At 44.3% G+C, this 25,474-nt stretch overlaps 1 protein-coding gene across 8 annotated transcripts in view; it reads right to left on the bottom strand.

The window, feature by feature from the left end:
* Window positions 1-9,725, bottom strand: part of NCAM1 (neural cell adhesion molecule 1) — a 436,293-nt gene extending 426,568 nt beyond the window's left edge. For all 8 annotated transcript variants that reach the window (XM_049856941.1, XM_049856945.1, XM_049856942.1 and 5 more), the window contains exon 1: window positions 9,467-9,725. In XM_049856941.1, the coding sequence (XP_049712898.1) occupies window positions 9,467-9,518 (52 nt within the window). In that variant the 5' untranslated portion in view covers window positions 9,519-9,725. The remainder of the gene's footprint in view (window positions 1-9,466) is intronic.
* Between the last annotated feature and the right edge of the window lie 15,749 nt (window positions 9,726-25,474).

The following is a 25,474-nucleotide window of genomic DNA, read 5'->3' as shown; positions in this document are numbered from 1 at the left end:
GTTCCCATGATTTCTACCAGTTTGCTCCTACTCACCTCTCTGCCGGTTCACAGCTGGCATCAGACACAGAGCCTAGCACAGTGGCTGTTCTAACACGATTGCTCCAACATCCCAGCAGCACCCTCCCAGCAGCACCCCACCCCTTTGCTCGGCATTTAAGATTTTAATATGACCCGCCCCAATATCTAGTCTGCCTTCACTGCTCTTAAATACTAATTCTTGCTAGACCTGTCTCCTCCTGTAGGGAAATCAGTCCTTCCCCTATTGATGCTTAGGTCCCTGCAGGTCCAGATCGAGCACTAGACAAAGTGCGGACTTCTTCAGACATTAAAACCCACTGAGATGGTATTTGCCTTTCTAAACTCTTCTCACAATTACTATCTGACACCTTCATTCAGGCACTTACTCATAGTACCTCTCATGTTTTCTTAACTGTCTGAATTGCCTGGAAGCTTCTGAAGAAACCGTGTAGTAGTCTTACATTTATTTTATTTTGGTTTGGTTTTCTCGGTTCCTAAGCACAGAACTTTGCACATCATATTCACAATACAGTTACTTAACAAACATTTCAAATAAAATCTCTGTTCAAGAAGGACTTTTAAAAAGCATTTATTGAGTGCCTACTGTATGTCAGCTGCTTTCCATATGGACTTTACTGAAGCTTACCAAAGCCCTTTAAGAGAGGTATCATTCTCATTTTGCAGATGAGAAAGTGGGGTCAGAGGTACACAACTTGCAGAATGTCATTTATGGCTATTGGACTCAGCCCAGATCTGGCAGGCTCCAAAGTTCTTGATGTTGCCTCTTTACCATGTCAACGCCCCCTCACTGCAGTCAAAATCAGTCAGTCCAGAAGCCACACCAACTCATTTCTGTATCGTTGAGTACCGGCATGTTTTCTTCACATCTGCTCTGAAGCTATGTGTATCCAAATTATCCTTACTTTATAAAAGAATGAAATGCAGCCAACTAATGAAAGTTATGGTTCCAGTTCCACCTTTGTAAATCCCTCATTCTTTCTCAGCTTGGGTTTCCAAATCGAGACCTAACACTGTCTGGCCTTACAGATTTTTTTTTTTTCTCTCTTAATCTCTGGTCACTTGTCCCAAGTACCCTCACACTGTTCCTTGAACACGACTGTGTGTATGTATTTCTCTACTGCTGCTCAATGGCAGCAGTGGTGGTTCAGTAGGAGAAATATGTCACCTTCCATACAGGAGGCCCAGGTTCAACTCTCAGCCAGTGCACCTCAATGCGAAGCCACCACCCAGCTTTCAGTGGAGACTTGCATGTTGCTGTCATGCTGAATAGGTTTCAGTGGAGCTTCTACACTATGAAGGACTAGGAAGAAAGGTCTGGTGGCCTACTTCAGAAAATGAGCCAGTGAAAATCCCATGGATCACAATGGTTCAATCCAAAACCGATCACGGTGACAGCACAGAGCAGGGCAGTGTTTTGTTCCACTGTATATGGGGTCACTATAAGCTGGGGAACAACTGAATGGCAGCTAATAACACCACCACCGATCAGGGTTTTTGCTCTGCCTGAACTAACCATTTTCTCTGTTCCATCTAGTAAAGGCAAACTCACCCCCCCAAAATCCAGCTCAAGGGAGTCCCAAGCAAAAGTAATTGCTTCCTTGTACTCCAATAGCACTTAACCCATGCCTCTATTTATAAGTAGCAACGATTGCGAGGATGGCACAAGACTGGGCAGCGTTTCGTTCTGTGGTAAGGAGGGTCGCTATGAGTCGGAACCAACTCGACGGCACCTAACAACAACATTTATAAGTCGTGTGTCTCTGGCTACCTCACTAGCTCCAGAGGCAGAGAGGCACATTGTACTCAGCTTTACAACCTGAAACCCAACACAATTTCTGAAGCTGACCTCCTCAAGATTTCAGGAAGGTTTTTGGAATTAAGGAATTCAGGAAGGTTTGCTGCAATTCACTGTTTGTGGAATCAAGTACCCAATCAACCATGCCTGAAAATGGAAATACCATCTGTCCTTCCTGTTTCACAGAGTTATTTAAATGTTACCTCCTCACAGAGGTCTTTTTCCCAACCACCCAATTCAAAATGGACTCCTCCCTCATAATATCTCATAGTGCCCTGTTCCTTTCCTTAGTTCCCATCAGAATACGTAATTTTATGTGTGTGTAGGTCTTACTTGTTTAATGTCTATTTTCTCCCATTATTAGACTGGAAGGTCCATGAAAACAAGGACAATGTTTTGTTCGCCATTGTATTCCCCGTACCCAGCACAGAGCACATACTCAATAAATATTTATTGAATAAAAGATGTGAGGATTAAATGATATAATGTATATGAAAGAGCTTTGTAAATTGTAGAGAGATAATTAAGATAAAATTATTGGTATTATCTATCCAGCCTCTTAGATAGGCAAAACAAAAGCTTCAATATCTTTTCCAATATCCTATTTCTTTATTTGGCAAAATTACTTCCCGCCTAGTCAACAGGGCACTTATATCTGATTCATTAGAATAATAATACCAATTACTTCAGTAAGTTGCAAAAATATCAGCTATCAGAAATATTAAATCACCTCAGAAATCACTTAAAGGTTGTTTACAAAATAAAGGTCAAAGAGCTTCTTCTCTTCAAAAATAAACTTGATTTTCATGCAGGAGTCTAATATTCAAAGCACTATTCAAACAACCTTTCTGAGAAACATGTTTAACAAACTGTGACAATTGGCCTATATTCTTAAGCAAGTGGATCCAAGCCAACGAAAACACATTTGCTAACTCAGGGGCAGATGTTTTCAGAGCCCCTCATTTCTTCTCAATTGTGTGGGCCCCTTCCAAGGCTGGGGGGGTGGGGGCGGTGAGGGCCTAGCAGTGTCTCATGGTCATCAGTTTTCTAAATTTTTCAGAAGCAAAAGAATTTTCTATTTTCTTTAAAGCGTGTCCTCAAAATTGAATAGCCTCATGCACCACAAAACCTAGATCCACCCCTGTGCTAATGGCTTTCAACCTTATAATCAGACCACTTTTCTCTCCAAAATATTCATAACCAAAATGGCAGTGAGGCATATTTAGCACTAATTTTTCAAGTCTAGTTCTAATCATTAAAAAAGTAATGATTTCATAATATTGTTGTCTTCTAAGTCATTCTAAAAAGAGAATGCTATGTCTGAATAATTATTTTCTTTCTAGATCTATAAATATCCCTTCTCCTCGTTAATAAACACAACTTATCTGCATTGAAGACCTAATATTCACAACAGCCCTAACAAGTAGGCATTACTATTTTTCCAGTTTCACAGAAGAAGAAACTGAAACCTGGAGAAGTTAAACGACTTGCCCAAGATCAGACAGCTTAGGGACGAGGCCAGGGTTTCGACCTGTGGTTGAACACTCTCAATCGCCATTCAACTTGCCGTATGTACTATTACACTATACTATCCGCAGGCCTCCTTCACAGCAAAAATGATGTCATGTCGTTCCTTTGCCAATTCCCCACAGACTAATGATAAATAGCCAGCACTCAGTAATCACACGTGATCAACTGTTTAAGAGAACACCTAACGAGACCAGTCTCAAACAGCATGACATTACTATAAATATTCTTAAATGACAAGGTAATCGGATACCGAAGAGGAGATTAATACACAACAAAGGGCTTTTACATGTTATCTCATGTATAGGAATGACACAGAATAGAAAATGGGGTCACATGTTGCCAGTATATGTAGCTACAAATCAAAAAGTACTCAATGAGATTAAACAGTGAAATACAGGTTATAGATGAGCCTTTTAAATCACTTCAGTGATACAATTTTTTAATTCAAAGGAAAATATGGCCTATATTTGGGAGTAAAAGAATGCATAATAGGTTTATTAAAACTTTTTAAAAAAATACATGCACATACAGTGGAATACTACTCAGCCATAAAGAGAAATGAAATCCTGATACATGGACAAACCTTGAGAACATCATGCTGAGTGAAATAAGTCAATCAGAAAATAACAAATATTATATGACCTCATTTACATGAAATAATAAGAATAGGCCAATGTATAGAGACTAAGATTTATTAGTGGTCACCAGGGGCAGGAGAGAGGGCGGAAGGGGGAACCCTTGTGTAGGAAGCAGTGAGTTTTCGCTGGTGATGATGGAACTCTGGCAATGATTACGGGTATGGCTGCACAACATGATTAATGTAATTGACATCATTGAACTGTACACCTAGAAAATGTTGACTTGGCGAATGTTGTGTTACATATGTATTTTTACAACAATAAAAAAAATTCACATACACAAGAGAGACAAAATGGCTATGAACAGAGTTCTCTTTGAGTCTGCAGCAGCTCAGAAGCTAATAGTGCAGAAAGGGAAACATGTGACAACCTAACTGAAAACCAGTGAACTCAGTCGCTGCACACAGACGTCAGCCGAAGAGTGTTTCATGTATAATGTACTGAAACCGACTGAAAGGCCACCATTTGGCACCCAGACCAACATCAAAAGGCAAAGCTCCTAATGAGCATCTGCGGCTGAGAGACAGCATTTCAACACCATGAAATGAAAGGGCATAATGGCACCACTGCCAAAGCCAAATAATTTACGTCCCTTTACATCAGCAAATGGTTTTAAGGTTTGGCACCAAGAGTTAATAACAAAAAGGGTGAGAGGTAGCAGGACTGTGACCTTCTGATGCTTTTCTGTAGTTTATTGCCCTATAGTAGTGAGTATAAAAAAAAAAAAGCTACCAGTATTACTGATAAAGAGTTTCATGTCACTGTTTTTAATATTAAAAACTCTGGACCTCATGTAGACCTAATTATAAAGATTCAGAGAAGGTCTTGGGAGATTCCTCCTTCCTAAAATCCCAGCTCTTCAAATATTGCTCAGAGAGTACTTTGAGAGATGAATAAAATTCTCTTCTGAATTTTACTTGGAATGCTTCCTTTTTAGCCAAAAAAAAAAAAAAAAAAAAAACCCTAATCTTAGCCTTTTTATTCAAAGCTCCAATGGTCATTATACACATAACCAGCTAATTAATGTTCTCAATTTTGTTTCATTTGCAACCCCTTTTTAAGACAACTAAAATGTTACCCTTCATCTGCTGCTATTTATTTTAAAGTTCCAGGCATTCCTTCGCCTATATATATTTGGTAGATCACTAAACTGAAGAATTATCGATTATGAAATTTACATAAAAATGTTTATCTTGACAGTATAAAATATTCGTGTGTTCAAAAACTCAATATTTGAATAGTACAGGAGAACCTTCTCAAAACACCTTTGTCTCCTGCCAGGCTGGGAGTGTTCCCTGCAGACTGATAGGCGCATGTCCAGTCCCTTCTCCTTGCCTGTCAACTGGTTCTGCTCTCCGTCACCACAAACCCAAGATCACCAGGGAAAGTTCAAACCTTTCCTTGGCAACCATCACTTATTTTACCAAATGCTGTCTATAATTTAAGAAACAATTCTGTAATGAACAAAAACATCTGTCACATCTAAAGAGTAATTTTTGAATGACAAAATGGTGCTATTTATTTCGAGAGGCAATTAAGACGCTGTTCCCTGTGACAGAAAAATACAGATATAGATTACTTATATTAACTTACACACCATCCATCGGAGGAATTCATTTAATGATAAGTGTATTTCAAAGAGAAGCACTAGGCAAAACCCTTAGAATTTCAGTGTTCCCTGTAACTAGTTTCTCCCTATTAAAGCTGCCTCACATAAGCACCCATATCACATGTGTATACAGCATACACACCAAATTTAATTTTTTTAGTTTTTTGCAAACAATTACTACCTCAATCCTGGAACTATCAACTCTAAGAAACAAGTCATCCATTAAATCGACAAGCCCTTAGTTAAATCATTCAGCTCAGGAAGAACTGGATAAACCTCCTTTGGTGAACAAGGGTCTTATAGTTCGGATCTTATGTGCTGCTATTTTCTGTTCACCCAGTATTCATTAAAAAAAAAAAAAAAAAAAGATTCTTAGTAAAGGTATCTGGTAAGCGGCCATCAAGCTAAATCAGTTGAGAGAAGAGGGAGGGAATTTCTTGAAAAATTAACTTAAAAAATAATATAAGTTTTAGACTACGGAGAACTCACCAAGGTTGCTAGATCTTTAGGACATTTGCAGTGGAAACAGTAACTCAAAAACAAATTGAAGTCACGCTTCTATAATGCCTGGATTATAGGCCCTTCCTGTGTTTAACTCTGTTGTATTTTAAAGAAATTCTAGCTTATTTTCAGTATTTTTAAACATGCTAATATTTTCCACATTGTTGGATGAAAACTATCTTTTTGGGTTTTGAACAGAGTTATGAAAGGTTTTCCACATTCTCGAGCATACTTTATTACATTCAGCTAAATTTTCGTCAGAAAGACACATTTCCAATCTTAAAATGAAAATCAAGGAGAAAATGGGGCTCATGGTAACTGTACCACAGCAAGCTTTGCTGAAACGCATCTTAATTCATTTAGCGAGAGATCATATCTATGTCATCTATGGTGTACTAGCTTTGGTAAGACAGCACAGGTGCTTTGCTCTTAAACTGGTGCTATCTTGCTAGAAAACCAGTTTCACCTGTCCATACCTTAATTCTTAAAAGTTAAATTGGCAGAAGATTGTAAAATTATCAAATAAACATGGGACCTTAAAAACCATTCCGGATCATTCAAGCAAACAATTTTTCTACACAACATTGAAAACTGATAGAATATACTGAAATTCACTATGCAATTCCACAACCTTTCACTTTGTTTTTACGGAGCACAGACATCAAAATGAGAGAGGGGCAGCAGACCTGACTGGTTTGTATATTAAGATTAGCACACTTTACATGTAAATTTTCGCATGCAGAAACCTGGAGTCCATTTTCCTGAATTACCATTGTCCCTGGAGATGCTACATTTGAGGCCAAAAAAAAAAAAAGCATGTGTGTGTGTGTGTGTGTCTACACACACAGAGTTGTATTGTTTTTATGACCCTTCGACTTGAATTCTTCGGGTTTTTTTTTGTTTTTGTTTTTAACTGCAGTAGAAGCAATAACGAAAAAATTATGTCTCTTTTGAAAACCACTCAACTTGTTTCTTTTGTTAAGCAACCTTCTATGTGTTACACATTCTGCCTTCCTCCTGTCCTCACGGTGCTGGTTACCTCGCTGGCAAAGAACGGGGGCACTTTCATTCCAGAAAACACTCTGAACACTGGTCAGAATGTCACCCTTGCCTGGGCATCCACAAACATCCAAAACACCCCAGCCTAGGATTCCCTGGGAGTGTACTTCCCTGCAACTCCATAGGGATCGACACACCGGGCGTAACAACCATAACGATGATGAAAACAACGGCCAGACAATCCCCCAAAAAGGCCCACCAAAACTCAGGTCCCCAATGTCACGCCTTCACCAGAGGAGATGCGGTCCCAACACACATCCCCGACCACGCGGCGGGGGGAGGTCGCGCCGCGGGGACGCAGGAGCACCACGGGAAAAGGAAGCACCAGGGCGGCCCCCGACCAGGTGGTGGCAGAGCCGCAAGATGCCCACCTCGGGGCTGGTTGGGGTCAGGTCCCCGCCCCCCTCAGAGCCCCGCCCCCGGAGTCGCCCCCAGCCGGCGATCCGCCGGTCGGCACAACCGCGCAGCTGCGCAAAGCCGCTGCGCCCTGGGCGGCTCCAGGCGGCATCTTGCAAGGCGAAGCGCTCGGATCCCGAAAGGCAGCGCTAGTGTGTGTGCTGGCAGGGCGGGTAGGGGTCCGCTCCAAGTCGGCGTAAAAGAGGCACGCCTGGGCTAGCCAGAGCGGGCCAGACAAGGAGCCGTCCCGGTGACCACCTAGTCTCCATTTTATTCCTTCAGAAACTGCGGGGCTGCCAGGGGACACGCCGAGGGCGGGGTTTCTCCCGACAGGGGGTAAGCGAGACCGTTAAGCTGAAACACCAGGAGACAGTCCTGGCAGCTCCGGGCCGCCACCCGCACCTCAATAAAAGCCTCTCGCGGCTTCCCGCCCAGCCAGCCTCCCTCTGATTGGTCGCCATGGGAGGGAGCGGCGTTGGCTGGAGGCGGCGGCCGAGCGCTGCTCCCGTGCCGCCCGGGGAGGGGGCGCACTGGGTGCTCCCCAGGTCGTCCCGCTTGCTCCCCCTACCCGCGCTCCGCCCTCCAGGGCAAGTCCGGCGGCACCGGGTAGCGGCGACGCCGACGCACAGCTCCCGGCTCTCGCCGGCGCTCGAGCACTTCTTCACACACGCCCCCCGAGAATGTCCGCCCACCCCGCCCAGCTCTCCGCGGCCCCAACTCCTTGTCTTCCTCCCCTTCAGTCCTTAAGCGCCGAAGCGCAAATTCTTGAGTGAAGGGTGGAGGGAGCAGCTGGAGGGGAGGGTGTGCGCGCACAGAAGAACGTTCCAGGGAGGCCCGAATAGAAACACCCAAAACGAAATGAACCTCCTGGCTGCCGAGGTTCTCTGGGCGGCGGCGCAGCGACCACCATCCGCGAAAGCATCCCAACTGTCTTCATTCCAGCTGCCTATTGTTCGCACTTTACAAGGATCAGGAACCTTGCCTAAAGAAAGAAGCCGGGGCGAGGTGCTTCAGGCGACTACCTGCTATTCTTTCCTCGCACCGTGCAACACTAGGCTCGCGACGCGTGGAAAGGCACACGCGCACACACGCGCGCACACACGCGCACACACGCGCGCGCACACGGCAGGCAGCCGGATCACGCCCTCCTCGCCCTCCGCCCCTCTGCACTTCCTCCTGTCAAAACGCGCGGCTCGACCCTCCCATCCCTCGGTGCTCCGGGCCGAGAGCAGGGTTTGCAGCCCGCCAGGAATTGGGCAAATAAAGAACTAACGTCACATCGGCGGGGGTGCAACAGCGGCGACACAGCCCCGCGATTCGGCCAGCTTGGCCCGATTTTGCAAACCGTTATTCTGCCCGGGGGCGGGAGGACCGAAGGCAGCGAGACCCGCCTTATAAAACCTGGGGAAATAACGATCAGAGGTAGCTGTCCCGACCTTATTGTTCACTATTCCCAGAACCCGAGCTGACAAGTCCCTTCCCAGCAGAAACCGAGCCCGTGCGGGGGCACCACCCGAACCGCGGCAGCCGCCGCCCCGCCGCCCCGCCGCCCCCGGGGAAGGAGCGCTGCCCCTCATCCGCGCGGCCACAGCCTCCCCGGGGGCCGCTGGGCTCCGCTCCCACCTCCGCGAGCACATAAAGTGGGAAGGGCGGCAGGCAAGCTGGAGGGCGCACGGCGCTGCCTACGCGGGTACGGAGCCTGGGTCCAGCGCAGCCCGTGAGGGCGCGGGGTCCGGGCGGGCAGCAAGGGCGACGCGCTCCTTCCTCAGCTCCACGAAAATGACCAGCTCTGGCATTCCACGGAAAACCTCCCCAAATCACGGTGCTCCTTGAGGGAGGCGTAGGGGGAAGGGAACATTGAGCACATCGGAGCAAGAAAAAAGACAAAAAAATGTACCTGCAGCTCCCAGGAAAAACAAAGTCCAGATGAGATCCTTAGTTGGCAGCATTGTAGTCTGCCGGCTGGGAGGGATGTTCTGCCGCGGACGATTCTGGGCCCCCTCTTGCAGCGGGTGTGGACGGCGGCAGAGCAACAGACCTAGGCGCAGACAATTGCCAGGCTGAGTACGATTATTTTTGCAGAATTGTTTCTTGCCAGCCGCTGCCGAGCCGCGTTCACGCGCTGATGGGAGAATGAGTGACAGTCCCGGCCTCAGCACACTCGCAACTCGGAGATCCTTGCGCTGTCCCGGGTTCGCTTAGATGGAACTGGGTATGGGAGCGGGGGGCGGGGAACGAGATGGAGAACCTCGCTGTGTCCTTCCACCACGCCGGCCACAAATAGTGCCGAACATCAAGGAGGTAAGAAAGACAGGGAGGCAGATGCAGCCGCCTGCAAAACGCGGCCTGGAACTCACGGAAGAGTCGGGATCGTTCACACGCAGCCTCCCATGCAGAGCTGGGGTTTCTTCTTTTCACACTTCTCCCACACTCCTCCGCGTTCCCTCCTGCTAGCCAGCTTTCGTTAATCAGGAGTTTGTATATTGTAATAACTAATAAATCATAAAAATAAAATCTTAGGTTTGGTTAGGGTTTTAAGTTTGTCAAATTCCTCCACGTAGATCCTAAATCCTTGGGAAAAAAAAAATAGCCTAGGTCTTAATTTTTTTTTTTTTTTAAGGGTAGGAAATTAGAAATTTGGAGCAGGTTCCGATTGCTGTTGCTGGGCTTTGTTTCGGTATTGTTTGGTTTTTTACGAGGAAGCAACATATAACAAGTGAGCAAATCCCAGGGGAAGGAGGTGGGAAGCAACTGAAGTAGAAGAAAACGCAGATGCTTAGAAGGAATTCCCAGAAACAACTAGAAGAAAATGGGGACTTTTTTTGTTTATAAATGCTCAGTTCTGTGGTCTCTTTATGATGATCACAGAGCCTTCTATATATGTCCGACGATATAGAAGCAATATTAAAAATAATATTTTCTTGCAAGGGGATGAAACCTCAATTCTTTAAGATGTCAATGTCCTGATCACTGAAGTATCAGCCCAAAGGGACTTCACTTAATCTTACAGCTGTACTTTATAAAGAGGAGGGTGAGAGCAGGATGAAAATAAGCATATCTCAGGACCTGGACAGGGCTTGGGTGTGTAAGCAAGAAGGTATGGAAGAATAAGGAGCCCTAAGGTGTTCTAGACGCTGGACAGTCTATTAGCCTGGCACGCACTGCGAAATCTCAGACACAGGAAGGCTGCCTACATTCAAAGCCACCAACATTACCATGCACTCCCTTTTTCCCCATTCTCTGCTTGCAGACCAGCCAGCCTCCATTACTGGAGAGGCTTTATCTCCTCCTCCTCTCTTCTAGACCAATTGGACCACACCAACAGGCTGTCATTTCCCGGCACCCTCGAAAAGTACTTCCTCTCCCGAACCAATTTTTCATGTTTACTTTTGTAATATTTATTTTATACCAATTATAAATGTAATCCACCACCCATCTGTCAGTTTGTTGTACTGTGGTGGCTTGTGTGTTGCAATGATGTTGGAAGCTCTGCCACTGATATTTAAGATACCAGTGGACAGATTCCGTGGAGCTTCCAGATTAAGACAGACTAGAAAGAAAGGCCAGGCGATCTACTACTGAAAATTAGTCAATAAAAGCCTTATGGATCATAACAAAATATTGTCTAATACCGTGCTAGAAGATGAACCCCCTAGGTTGGAAGAAACTCAAAATACACAATGACTGCAACAATGGACTCAAACATGCCAAAAATCATCAAGATGGTACAAGACTGGGCAAGGTTTCTTTCCATTATACCTAAGGTCGTCATGAGCTGGAGACAACTCTTCAGCAACCAACAGCAATAAATGTAATATTTGCTCACTGAAGAAAACTCAAAAATTCAGAAAAAATAGAAGGAACTGACCACCCCAAATCCAGCAGATTCCAGAGACATCTACAGATTTTCTAAGTCGTCTTTGCATGCTTATGAATTTTTATAATTGAGATATCATGGTAGCCATTTTAATGCTGCTTATTTTCCCTAATGTTTCATTATAAGCATTTTTCTAGGTCATTAAAAAGTCATTCGAAACATTTTATGGCTATTTAATATTTCTTCATATGGATGGTTCTTCAGTGGTTTCCCCTATGTTATATATTTAGACTGACTTCAGAAACTGACAAGTAATGCTTTTTCTGAACATCTTTCAGCAAATACTTATTGAGCAACCACTGTGTTTAGCCCTGTGTTAGGTGCAGTGGATTAAATAAAAATTGTGGTGGGAGGGGAGAAGGAGAGGTTTGTTTTGTTTTGCTGTACGTAACTGTCTTTCGCTTCAGACATGAGCGTCTGCTGAAATGTAAAATTGCCCCACTAAGCTTTATAAACGTATACAGATGAATTTATTAGGTTTTGATAGCAGGGAATGAAGGGTAGAACAGGCCTGAGAGAAAAAGGGAGAACCTGAAGCTGAGGGCCCCCAAGATAAAACCTTTCTGCTTTCTAATTTTACCATCAAGGTGAGAGACACACCCCTCCCTGCAAGACGCCCTCCTTATAGTGCGTGACAGTAGAATTAAAAGATTCCTCACTATATTTCTCCCCAAATGTCCCTATTTTTAGCCTTTAGTAGGCAGGTGTGGAAATCCGATCTCACTGCAGCATGACTGAGTGTGTTATTTTCTCCCCAGCCCCTCCTTGCCCCAACTAGCTGAGACAGGCAGCCGAAAGGGGCAGCCACTATGCAGCGGCCGGTAGGGCTGAACTACGCGTTCTGACTTCTTCCTTCTAGTTCCAGGAGAAACCAAGATAGTGAAAAATAAGGGGCTGGGGTGAACACCAGACAGAATCAGTCTGAGGTGCCTACGCAGGCGTAGAGAACAACGCACACACGCACAGAGAGCCTCAACTTGTCCTCCCAGCGACATAGCACAGAGATGTCGCCAACAGGGGTGGGGCTGGCAGGAGCTGAGCCACCATTTTCCCTTCCCTGCTGCCATCCTGTGAATCCTGAACCCCAGTGCGACTGCGTCCTCCAGATGACGACGACATCGTCAGAGTTGTCCACCGATCCCGATGGACCAGATGCCTGAACACCCTTGAAGAACAGCCCCCACTCTGTTTTCCTCCCCATATAAAGCCCTGTGCCTGCTGATCAGGGAGCCATCTTGGCGACCCGTGTCCCGGTGTGCTCCTTTGCTCTGCCAACCAAATAAAGTTTTCTTCTTTCGCTTTCACTGGACTCGTGTCTCAGTGTCGCAGAGGGAGACCTGGAGGGCCGGTAACATAGCTGTTGCTCTCCTGTTGTAATGACTCTCTAGAATTCTGCCCTACAGTTACTCCAGTCCATGCTCCAGCGGCTGTCCGGTGTCGTTAACGGGGCCTAGCACTTGTCTCCAATCCTTCGGTTCTCCCCTTGTCAATGCCTCTATCTGTGAGTTCTGGGTTTCAATCACTTTCTGAACCTCACTTTCAAATGAGACAAAACTGTGGTCCTCCCTAGCACTCTCTCCCCAGAAAGAGTCAGGCACACATTAATAAGCCCTGGTGGTACTGTGGTTAAGCACTCAGCTGCTAACCCAAAAGTCAGTGGTTTGAACCCACAGGGAAAAAAGATGTGGCAGTCTGCTTCTGTAAAGATCACAACCTTGGAAACCCTGTGGGGCCGTTCTATTCTGTCCTACAGGGTCACCGTGAGTCGGAATCAGCTGGATGGCAACATATTTGCCATGTGAATGAAGAGCCCTAGTGACACAGTGGTTAAGCACTCAGCTGATAACCAAAAGGTCAGTGGTTTGAACCCACCAGCCCTCTGCAGGAGAAAAGACCTGGTGATCTGTTTCCGTAAAAATTACAGCCTAGGAAACCCAATGGGGCAGTTCCACACTGTCCTATTGGGTCGCTATGGGTGGGAATCGACTCCACAGCAATGGGTTTGCTTTTTTTTCTTTGGTTTATGGACTTAAGCAAAATGCATTCCGGGAAACAGCAGCTTAAGACCAAAGCGAGAGACAGTGACCTGGGGCTGGGAGAAGCTGGAAAAACAGGGGCTTGCCTGCATTGCATAGTATGATCCAGGAAAGTGTTAGGGCCAGGAGGGAAAATTGTGCCTGCAGAGCTAAGGAGTGAAAGTCCCTAGGGAGCCCCCAAAGCTCACTCCTAGCTTCTCATATTTCAGATCTGGTTGACATCAGACATTACTTCTAAGCTCTGCATGTGATGGGGCTGAAGCAACCAATAAGCTTCCTTCCCTACTCAAGCAGGCTCAGGAGCTGGTTAAGGATGAGAGGGCCCTCATCAGTAGATCCAGCTGAATGGTGCTGGGGACGCCCCCAAAAGCAGACTACTGTTTCTTTGTGCAGGCTATGCACTGCACAACTCCAAGTGTGCCTTTCAAATCCCACTCAGTACCTATTTGTAGAGTTATTATGACTGGCAGGTGGAAAAAAGGCATTGAGGAGTGCTATTTTCTAATCTGCCCAAAGTTGCATTGGAGCCATGCTAACATCTTAGAGATGAGTCCCTTTTTAGACATCTCGTTCCAGAGCTGTGGGAAGCTGAGTCACAGGCAACTATTACCAATTGTCAATTTGAAGATCTGTCTTCTTCAGTGTTGATATGGAGAGATGGGGCCAGATCAAAGCACAAGGACCAGGCCATGACGTGAGGAAGCCAGCTTTGGGAAGTGACAGTAAGCTAGCAAAAGAAAGATAGCATTTCAATGGTTCCTCAACTCTAAGCTGAAATCAAACCCCAGGCTGCCTAACTCCCTGTTTTGTCTTTAAAAAAATAAATCTGAAACAGGTGGTTTCACGAGCTAGAGAAAGGAGCCACAGTCTTCACGTCAAGATCTCACAAACCGCTGAATATGACTAAGCTAACATTAAAGACATACTTTCCTCTCTCCCTCTTACACACCCTCCCACACACCCCAGAAACAATGAAGTGAAGTAGGTGAATGCTCAGGTCCGGCAGCTTGACAGACGTTCAAATTCCAGTTTCTCCACCCACATACAGGCTCTGTGGATTTGGGCCAATTACTTCTCACCTGTAAACCTCATTTTTCTTGTTCATAAAATGGGATCTTAGCAATATCTATCTCTCAGACTTGTTGTGAAGATTAATTAAAATAATGTACATAGAGGGCTTAGGGCAGGCCTGACAGCCTTTCATTCAACAGGTATCTGTTTAACACTTAACTGCATGTAAGGAACTGTGTTAGTAGCTGAGAACTAAAAAAAAAAAAAAGTGAACAGAACACATATTTTTTAAAAGTTTTTCAAAAAGCCAGACAAATAGCTGAACAAAGATACTAAAAATAATTCACAAATTGTAATTAGAGCCATGAAAGAAATAAACAGGGTTTCTGATAATAAATAACAGTAGAGACCCACTTTAGATTAGGGAAGGCTTCCCAGAGGAGGTGACTGTACAAGTCATGACCTAAAGAATGAGATGTACCCAGCCATGGAAAGAGCAGGGGAAGTACATTCCAGTAGTGTGCAAAGACCCTGAGGTAGGAAAAACTTGGGTGGTTCTAGAAACTAATGGAAAGACAAGATGGCCAGGATGGAAAGAGCAAGAGAGAGCAGAATACAAGATAAGGCTGAAGAAGTACGCACAAGTCACCTTGAGGGCTGTAGTAAAACCAAAAACCAAACCTGTTGCCGTCAAGTTGGTTCTGACTCATAGTGATCCTGTAGGACAGAGTAGAACTGCTCCATAGGGTTTCCAAGGAGCAGCTAGTGGATTCGAACTGCTGACCTTTTTGTTAGCAGCTGAGCTCTTAACCACTGTATCACCAGGGCTTCAAAGCGTTGGTATTTTATTCAAAGTTCAAAGAAAGCCACTGGGGGATTTTAGGCAGCAGAGTAACATAGGTTGTTTTACATGGTTTAATGACCCACTTTTGCTGTTGTGTGGAGCGTAACTTGTAGGAAGGCAGGAGTGGGTTCAGTTAGAAACCACTGCAGAAATCCAGGGAAGGGGTGCTGGAGGCTGGGGCAAGGAGGTGGCAGGGAGATGGAGAGAAGAGGAGACAGAATTGACTGAACTCCCTGATGGATGTGAGGAGCAGGAGAGAAGGAGAAGTTAAGATGCAGAAGAAGCAGGGAAGATTTTCTTGGCCAGGAGGAGAAACCACAAGTTCAAATTTTGGACAAGTTACATTTGCTTAGGAGCCATCCAAGTGAAGATATAAAGTTGGTGGTTAAATATGAGAGTCTGGAAGTCAGAGGAGAGGTCTTAGCAGGAGATATAAGCCTTGGAGTCTTCAGCATTAATGGTAAATCAAGCTGTGGAAAGGATGAGATCACCTAGACAAGAATATGGGGAGGTAAGAGAGGAGAGCCCAGGCCCCAACCCTGAGTTCAGGCAGAGAAAGAACAAGCAAAGAGACTGAGAGGAGACCCTAGAAAGTTAGATCAGTCTGGAGAGAGTAGGGTATCAGGACCAAGAGAGAACAGAGTTGTAAGAAGGAAGGACATGTCACTGTAATGAATGCTGCTGAGAGGTCACTTAAGAGGACAAAAAGAGTGTCCACTAGGTTTGGAAACATGAGGGTCATTAGTAACGTTGACAGGAACAAATTCACACTGTTGAGGCCCGAAGTGAGTACCTATCAAATGTTTGCTGTAACAACAATAACAGGCTCCTTACTCCCTACTTCCTTCTTTGAGCTTCTGTGGTAACAGAAGGACATTTGGGGACTGACCAGTGATGAATGTGCAGCACTCAAAGATTAACTATTGAAAAGCAGAAGTTGGTCTTACTTCAAGGTACAAGCTAGAACACTGTTGCCCTCTCTGAATAATTGCCACGATAGTTCTGGACATTCAATGTTTCAGAAGATTCGGTTGCATCAGTACTTGAGGTAAAAGGAAAAAAATATTTCCCTTTCTCCACCTACTATCTTTACTTCTTCAATAAAGCCTGCCCCCCTCCTCACCTCCGTCCCTCTATGTGCTCTGTGGTTGTATGTCTTTCTTTTGTCACACACCAAAACGGCATCCGGCATTAGCCCCAGCACCAAGGAAAGACACCTAGTAGGCAGAGCCAACACTGAATTCAGGCCTGTCCAGTGTCATCTGTATCTTGATGGGGTCAGAGAAGTGTCCATGCGAGAAGCCTGTGCCCACTTGTGGCACCCTCTCTCCCAAGCACAAGCACTTTAGAGAGTGAGAGAAAAGAAGAGGAGGAAGCAAAGGCATTCATTCCATTCTCCCCTGTACCTTCTTTGCAGAAAGAACCTAAAATGTCCCCCTGAGCCCATTCCACAGACCCAACCACTACACTACACCTCTCCTGAGAATCCTCTGGTACCATCCTGAAGAACCTTAGCCTAAGCCTAGGACGACAGTGTTGCTGGCTCTATACTAGTTACAGAATGCCAGAGAATCCTCAAGGTCAGACTCCAAATTTGAAGTCAGTATGGGCTTAAATGACCCACCATCCACACCTTCTGAAGACTGGCAGCCATTTTTATCCTTACTCCTTTACCTCTTGGGAGCCAAGATTTCCAGAGCCAGAGAGCTTCCAGGAGCTCCAAGGAGACACAGCTCTCATTCCAGACACTATCTCTGAGAGAGAAATTCCCTCTTGCATCAGCAAGCACCATACAGTGAGTCAAGCTTGTTACAGTAAGGGAGGATCTCACCCCAACTGCCACCTGTCCTTGCATCAGCAGAGAGAACAATCGAGAAGAAAGATTCCACTCAGTGACTCTCTGAGCAGAAGAGAAGTGACAGACACCAGATCTCTGGACCCCATGCTCCTCACTGCCCCACCATAAATGTCTCTCTAAATGTATGTCGAAAGAATAGGATCAATAAACAAACCAACAAAGGGCTCTGGGTTCATTTTTTTCTGGTGCTTTGTGCAGGATCTCTTCCTCAGCTTCCACAGCTGCTGTTCAGGACCTCACAATGTCTTACACTTACTGCTGCCACAGCCTCCTGACTAATCTTCCTGCCTCCACTCTCTCCTCTTCAAATCCATCCCTTCCCTCCTCACCTCCAGAGCTGTCTTCCTACGAAGAATATTTGTGAAAAGCTGCTAGTGTCACTTCATGCTTTAATGGCTCCCCATAAAGTCCAAGCCCTACAAGGCCCTCCATGATCAGGTGCCTGCCCTTCCCCAGTCTCATCTTGCCTCTTGGTATTCCCCAGTGTGGGCTTGAGTTTCAGTACATACTATTCTGCAGGGGAGATTCCTGCTTGCTTCTGGCTGACTTTTGATCACCCTCTAAGACTCTAAGGCTATCTCTTCCCTGACCTTTCCCACCTCTAGCTCCACAGCCCCCTTCCCTGGGTTAGGAGCTCTTCCCAGATGCTTCCACTATCCCTTTTGTTCATCTCCAACAATACACGCACATGACACGTTGCAGTCGAATTATCTGTCTCTGAATCTATCTCCTCCACTGGCCTGTGACATTCTTCAGGACAAAGGTTTTTGCTTTAATTTCTGTATCACTAGTACCTAGCATGAGGAATTGGTGGTTTATTGATAGAATTCTCACCTTCCATGCAGGAGACGTGGGTTCAATTCCTGGCCAATGCACCTCAGGCATAGCCACTACCTGTCTCTCTGTGGAGACTTTCGTGTTGCTATAACGCTGAACTGGTTTCAGCAGAGTTTCTAGACTAAGACGGACTAGGAGAAAAGGCCTGGCGACCCACTTCTGGATATCAGCCAATGAAAACCCTATGGATCACAACAGTCTGATCTCAACAGATTGTGAAAATGGTGCAGGACCCAGCAACATTTTGCTCTGTTGTGTATGGTGTCGTCATGAGTCAGGGGCTACTTCTACAACAGCTAACGACAGCAACAGTACCTAGCACGTTGCCTGGCACCTAATACTTGTTATTGTGGAATAAGGGAATAAATACCATCAACAACTTCTTCCCAGACTGCTTGTCGTGAATGTGGTAAAAGTTACCTTTCCACCACATGGAAGTCATACAGGGAACAAAGTGTAGAGCTTATAGGTTTAACGAGTAACATCAAATTTTCTTTTAAAAAGTCTTACAGAGAGATCCTTTGGTCTTAATATATCAGGCCAATCACTGAAACCACTCTTCCTTGATTCTGATCTTTCTATCCTTGATTCATTGAGAAGATTCTATTTTCTGACCAATTTCATCTTCCTTTTTGCCCTGGCTCCAAGCTCACACCTAGAGTAGCTTCCTCTGGTAACCCAGTTCCTCCTCCAAGCTCCGGTGTAGCCGCCCCAAGTTCTCTGCAGAAGAGGTCTTTCATGGTCCCTGGCTCTTGTCTTTCTTTCCCTTGTGGGCTTCTCTTCCTCCTGTCTAAAGCTTGGTCATTTTCTTCCTTTGCCTATTATGAAAAGGGGTGACAAAGCCTTATGTTAATGATTTTTCACCTTTCTCTTTGCTGGATCATTTCAGGTTGCATTTCCACCCTGTGATTTCTGAAGTTATGAGGAAGTTACTTCTCTTATTAAAAACCATTGTGTCCCTGGTTCCCAGGACAGACTGTGGCTTATTTGGTGGCAACACTGTTACTTTGCCCACTAAAGTACTGAGAATAGATGGTTTCTATGCTCAATTAACCTTACGACAGCAGGAAGGAATTTGAAGCAATAAACAGTAGCTTCCAGACCTCTCCACATCTTGATCTCCCTTCTGTACCTGCCCCTCTCGTCCTGCCACTTGTGTGCATTCCAAATGGGAATTCTACTTGTTCGTGTCCCTCTCAAATATGATGCTCAGAGCAGGGCTTCATACTCTAAAAGAGGTCTGGCTGATGCAGAGGCCAATGGGTCACCTCGGTTCAGGATGCTACAAATTGTCCCATTCAGACCAGGGTCACTCAGGCTAGCAACTGGCTGAGCAGAAGTTAAAATCCCAACACAGTGTTCTCTCTTGTTATGAAAATTCACTATGATTACCTGTCCCTTTGTCCAACTGTGTCTTGGAAAACCTCATATAAAGAAATTTACAGAAAAAAAGAATGTTCGTATTACAAAATGATTGCTAAAGGTCGTTTAAATAAGACATTCTCTTAGTACATGTAAATACTTGTATGTATTCACTTATTTATTCAAGCACCTTTTGTACTCCAGGGATTATGCTAGGCATCATAAAGTGGCAAACAAGATACCATCTCTCTCCTCATAGATAAAGGGAAAGAGAGAAGGACAGAAGGAATTAAGCATTTATTAAATATCTTCTCTGGGCAAACTGCTTTACTTGCTGTTGTTGTTAGGTGCTGTTGAGTCGATGTTAACTCATAGTAGCCCAGGTGACAGAGTAGATCTGCCCCCAAAGGATTTTCTTGGCTGTAATCTTTACAGAAGCAGGTCACTAAGCCTTTCTCCCACAGAGCTGCTGGCTTTACTCACATACTTTTATTGAAACCTCATGTGTCTCTCCGAGTAGGTCAAAAAACTTACATAATTGGTTCAAGGATTTGAATCCAGGACTATCTAGCTCTGAATCAGTCAAGGATAAGTTAGGGTCTGTGGGGATAACAACCAACCCTCATGTCTCATAAAACCCATTGCCATTGAGCCAATTCTGACTCACAGCAACCCTGTAGGACAGAGTAGAACTGCCCCATGGGGTTTTTAGGGAATGCCTGGTGAATTCAAACTGCTGACCTTTCGGTTAGCAGCCGTAGCTCTTAACTACAATGCCACCAGGGTTTCCCCAAGTCTCAACGATTATTCTAATAACCTACACATGGAGTTGCCATGAGTCAGAATTGACTTGATGGTAACTGGTTTTTTTGCGAGTCCTTGAGTGGTGCAAATGGTTAACAACTCAGCTACTAACCGAAAGGCTGGAGCTTAGCGTCCACCCAGAGGCGCCTCAGAAGAACAGCATGATGATCTATTTCTGAAATATCAGCCATTGAAAGCCATATGGAGCACAGTCCTTCTCTGACACACATGCGCTCGCCTTGAGTTGGAATCCATTCAGTGGCAACTAAGCAAAACCCATTGCTATCGAGTTGATTCCGACTCATAGCGACCCTGTAGGACGGTATAGAACTGCCCCATAGAGTTTCCATGGAGCGCCTGGTAGATTTGAACTGCTGACCTTTTGGTTAGCAGCCGAGCTCTTAACCACTGCACCACCAGGGTTTCCCATTGGCAACCAGTTGCTTATAATTGTTAAATAGTGGTTATTTAAATAAAAGTTATTCACATGAGTTGAGGGTTCTAGTCTACGCTGTCCACAATCAGGGACCCACTCTGAGGGTGGTTTTATCTCTATTTTCATGATTATGGAAGCAGAGAAAAAGAAGAGGATGGTGAGACAAACTGTGTATAGGCTTCTAAACGTTCCGCCTGGAAGTGGTCGCATCACTTGTCCTTACATTTCATTGGACAAAGCAAGTCATACGAACATCTCTGCCTCCAAGGTTGCAAGGAGGTGAAAACCTGCTGTATCCAGGAGAATCAGAAATATATGACCAGCACTAATGACTATCAAAACTCCAAAGCCTATGTTCTTTTCCACTACATTATATTCCCAACTGGGGGGAAGATTAATTACTTTTGAAGGGGGTATGGGTAGAGAAACATAAATCTAGAAAGTTGGGAGCTACTAACCATGGAAGATCAAAATCAGGAATGAAGATAAGTTGTCTCTGAAATATTCATGGACTTCAGCCAAGAATGGATCCTTTTGACACAATGCAGATTTATCCTCTAGATTTACAAGCACACATAACAATAGACACAAGAATGAGACCCTGCTATCATGACATTTTTCCAGATTTCAATAAGTAGGACTTGGCTCAAGGACCTGTTATATAATGCCAGTTTCTGGCTGAAATTTATATTATGACAAGGTTTCTGAATATAAGGAAAGAGGCTGCCACCTTTCCTTATTACTTTCCCTTGCACTTTTGCTATAGGTGGGAACACTGGGGAGTGGGGTTGATTTCCATTTATTTCTGAAATAATACTCTATCAACTGGCTGTAAATTTAAAAGTGATATGTATGCATAAGCAACCCAACCTTGGGAGAACTGCACAGCCCCCCTCCCAGAGAGAGATAAGCCATCAGCAGAGCTGCACAATTATGGAAATCCTTCAAAGAACCTAAGACTCAAGATAAAGCCTCACCCTTTCCTAGGCATAAATGTTGACTCATTGGTGATCCAAATTAGATCATTACGCACTACTTCAGGCAACATCACATGTTGTTTTCTGACAGTATCATGCTTAGTCACTGAGGAGCTTAATTACTCAAAATCAGATACAAATATCACAGAGGAACCCTTCTCGGTCCTCCCCACATTGGCGTGCACACGAGCACACACACACACACACACACACACATACACACATCATTCTGTTCTTCAAAAAGTTAGGGAGAAAATTTTGCATTGTGAAATGGCTTTTGAGTTTAAATCCCAAGATTGCAAAATGATGCAACCACGTGGTAATAGCCTACCACCTGGGTACACATGGCTAAACCCGCTCTGTCAATGGACTTCAACTTATTGGACTGTTCTCCTGTGCCAGCTTCTCCAAGGTGCACCAGGATAAAGGGGCCTGTTTGGTTTTTAAAGAAATGTTGCCCATTCAATGGCTTACATCTGGGTATAGGTTATCCGACTGGTGATGCAATGCATTTCTGAGCTACCTTCTTCCTCAGTCATTTGGCATGTGTTCCCATAATACACATATTTTAATATGGCTTTACATTTCAGAGAATTAAAAAGGCAAGCATGCTGATAAAAACATACATATCTGTTCTATATTCCAAACACAAACACTGAGTATCTTTCAATTTTAATGGATATTTTAATCTAAAATAATCACTGTTTTTTAGATTTCAGCTGCTGTTATCCTCCATTCAGGCATATAACCAGAGGAAGTGCAGACACAATGCAATATTAACTTGATATTCAGCAAATACCAGTTGAGGCTAGGTGCTACTTATACTATGAACAACTGTAAGACTTATTCAAACTTGGTTGATCCCAGATAAGATATTTATTTACTGCTTTAGTAATTTATTAAAACTTCATTTATTTAAAATTAAATAAGAAAGATATGTTCAAATTGGACAACTCTGTCTTTACACATGTGTCAGACACAATAAATGAGATGTGAATTTGTTAAGAACATTCCAAGGAAGAAAGTAAGTTCATTGCCTTTACTCTTTTTTTAGTGAAAAACAGTGCTCACACCAGTCTTCCTAATAGAAACCTTCTTTCTACTATCACTTCTTTACCTGAGAATGGCACAGAGGTGCTCTGTTCCCTGGTGTACCCAGGGCACTGGGCATAAACTCCCGTGGCCGAATTTAGGAGGCCCTGAGTGGTAAAAATGTTTATCACAACTTGGTTGTTAACCAAAAGACAGGAAGTTTGAGTCCACCCAGAGGTGCTGTGGAAGAAAGGCCTGGCAATCTACTTCCAAAAAACCGGCCCTTGAAAACTCTGTGGAGCAGTTCTACTCTGACACACATGGGGTCGCCATGAGTCAGAGTTGCCTTGAGAACAACTGTGTTTTTTTGGTCTGGATTTCATGCCTCATCCTATCTTACTAGCTTAATTTCTCACTATTTTATGGCATGAATTCTCCATTAAGGTCAAACTGCTCCTCTCCTGCTCCGCCCACACATGCCCTGTTAATTCGATCCACTCAAAAACCGTTTATTGAGGACTGACTACATACATCAGGCTCTCTGATGGGGCCTGGAGATGAAAAAGATACAGTTTTTGTCTTTAAGGAGCTCACAGTCTAGTGAGCGAAGATGCAGAAACAGACCCACGATCAAATAATCATACATCGCGCACAGTGTACTTGGGGACCCTGAGGAGGGAATAATTGTATGTGTGTTGAGGATATACTGAGGGAGAGTTCAAGGACAACTTCACAGAGGCGAGGCTGGTTGAGCTGACTATTGGCCATTTGCCAAGTGAGCAAGTGGAAAGAGTGTATTTTAGGCAGAGCGAACATTCAGTTTAAAGGAGTGTTGTATTAGCTCATGTTGCGCCTTGTGAAATGCTCTTCCCTCATGTCTATGGCAACTGAACTCCTCCTCGTCCTCGGTCCCAGACTACCTGTCTGCATTCAGAGGAAACCTAGTGAGGGCTTGGCCGACTGCTGCGTTTCACACAGAAGAAACTTGAGGTGGAAAGTATGAGCTTGTGAGTCATGCCCTGACCGGTGGTCTACAGTCACGTGTGCTCGTTCTTCCAACAAATATTGACCGAGCACTGTCTGGAAACCCTGGTGGTGGAGTGGTTAAGAGCTATGGCTGCTAACCAAAAGGTTGGCAGTTCGAATCCACTAGGAGCTCCTTGAAAACTCTATGGGGCAGTTCTACTCTGTCCTTCAGGGTCGCTATGAGTCGGAAGTGACTTGACGGCAATAGGTCTGTTTTTTTTTTTTGGTCTTAGTTATCTAGTGCTGCTATAACAGAAATACCACAGTGAGTGGCTTTAACAAAGAGAAATTTATTTTCTCACAGTTTAGGATTCAGAGTGCCAGCTCTCTGTCAGCTCTGGAGGAAGGTCCTTGTCTCTTCTGAGCTTCTGCTTCTGGACAGTCTTCACATAGCTTGGCATCTCTCTTCCACCATCTCTGTTCTGCTGGCTTGTTTAATCTCTTTTTATCTCAAAAGACATTGACTCAAAATACAGACTACACTAATCCTGCCTCACTAACATAACAAAGACAACCCATTCCCAAATGGGATTATAACCACAAGCATAGATGTTAGAATTTACAGCACATATTTTGGGGGACATAATTTAATGCATAACAGGCACCTGCTATGTATGCTGTGAGGTACACAATGACGAATTTGGATAATTTTTCCCATAAGAATTTATTTTTATGAAATATATGGCTTAGAGTTTAAGAGGACCTTAGCATCAGTCTAACCTGAGTTTTAAGCCTTGACCCTGTGACATTCCTGCTATTGACCTTGGATTAGTCCCTGATCCTTGCTGAACTTAAGCCACCTCTTACATGAATGAGGGTAATAAGAGTATCTTCTTCATAGGTTTGTTATCAGAATTCAGTGTGATAACATGTGCAGAGCATTTCCCACTCAATAAATCTTAGCTATTAGCAATACGGCCTTAATATAGTATAGAAAAATTAAGTAATGACACAGAGTAGGTACTCAATTAAAACAGAGTTGTATGATTAATTCATTTAAGTTTCAATTCCAATTTTACCTCATCAAAAATTAACATATACTTCCTTGAGAATCTTGGTTCCTCAAAGCTTTGTGTCAGGTCAAATTAAATGGAAGATTCTCTCCTCCCTCCAAGGTCCAGTAACCTCCTACAACATAATGAATGCTAATTACTCCATTAGTATCATGGAATCTTAATAAAATTGGTAGGTCTGAACAGCAACCTGAAAATCAACTATTGTGTAAGAGAAGAGTTCCTTCCTGGTTTTATGGGTTACACCCATTTATAGTCCACTTCATGCCTTTTGGGCTCCTCAGGGAATTGGGAGATCCATCTCCTGATATCTGCAGGATTGTCAGGTGAAAGACGGTGTCACTCCAGATGGCAGAACGAGAATTAAGGAGGGAAGACACAAAGAGGTAGATGGTGAGTGCACGTAAGATGAAATTTGGAACAATGAAGGACAGCCTTCAATGGCATGGACTGCCTTTTGGGGTAACGAGCACACCCTGGCTGCAGGGGTTCAAAAAGATACAGGGCCATCAGTCATGTTCTGTAGAAGAGACACTTGAAGAGTCTGGGAAGTGGAATCAGCAGGGCTCATCTCCCTTCTAATAATAAATTTTTGTGGTTCTGTTCATCCATCCAAACAAATGTTTGTTGGTCAACTATTGTGTATTAAATCCCTGTTCAAAATGCTAAGTACACAGCAGTAAATAAAACAGTGTCTGTATCCTCACGGAGGTTATATTCTAGTGAATTTGCCAAAGTATCCCTCAGTGAGGTACCAAACCAAACCCGATGCCATTGAGTCATTTCCAATTC

The sequence above is a fragment of the Elephas maximus genome, chromosome 17 (genome assembly GCF_024166365.1).
Source record: "Elephas maximus indicus isolate mEleMax1 chromosome 17, mEleMax1 primary haplotype, whole genome shotgun sequence".
NCBI lineage: Eukaryota > Metazoa > Chordata > Mammalia > Proboscidea > Elephantidae > Elephas > Elephas maximus.
This window is presented reverse-complemented; position numbering and strand designations above follow the sequence as displayed.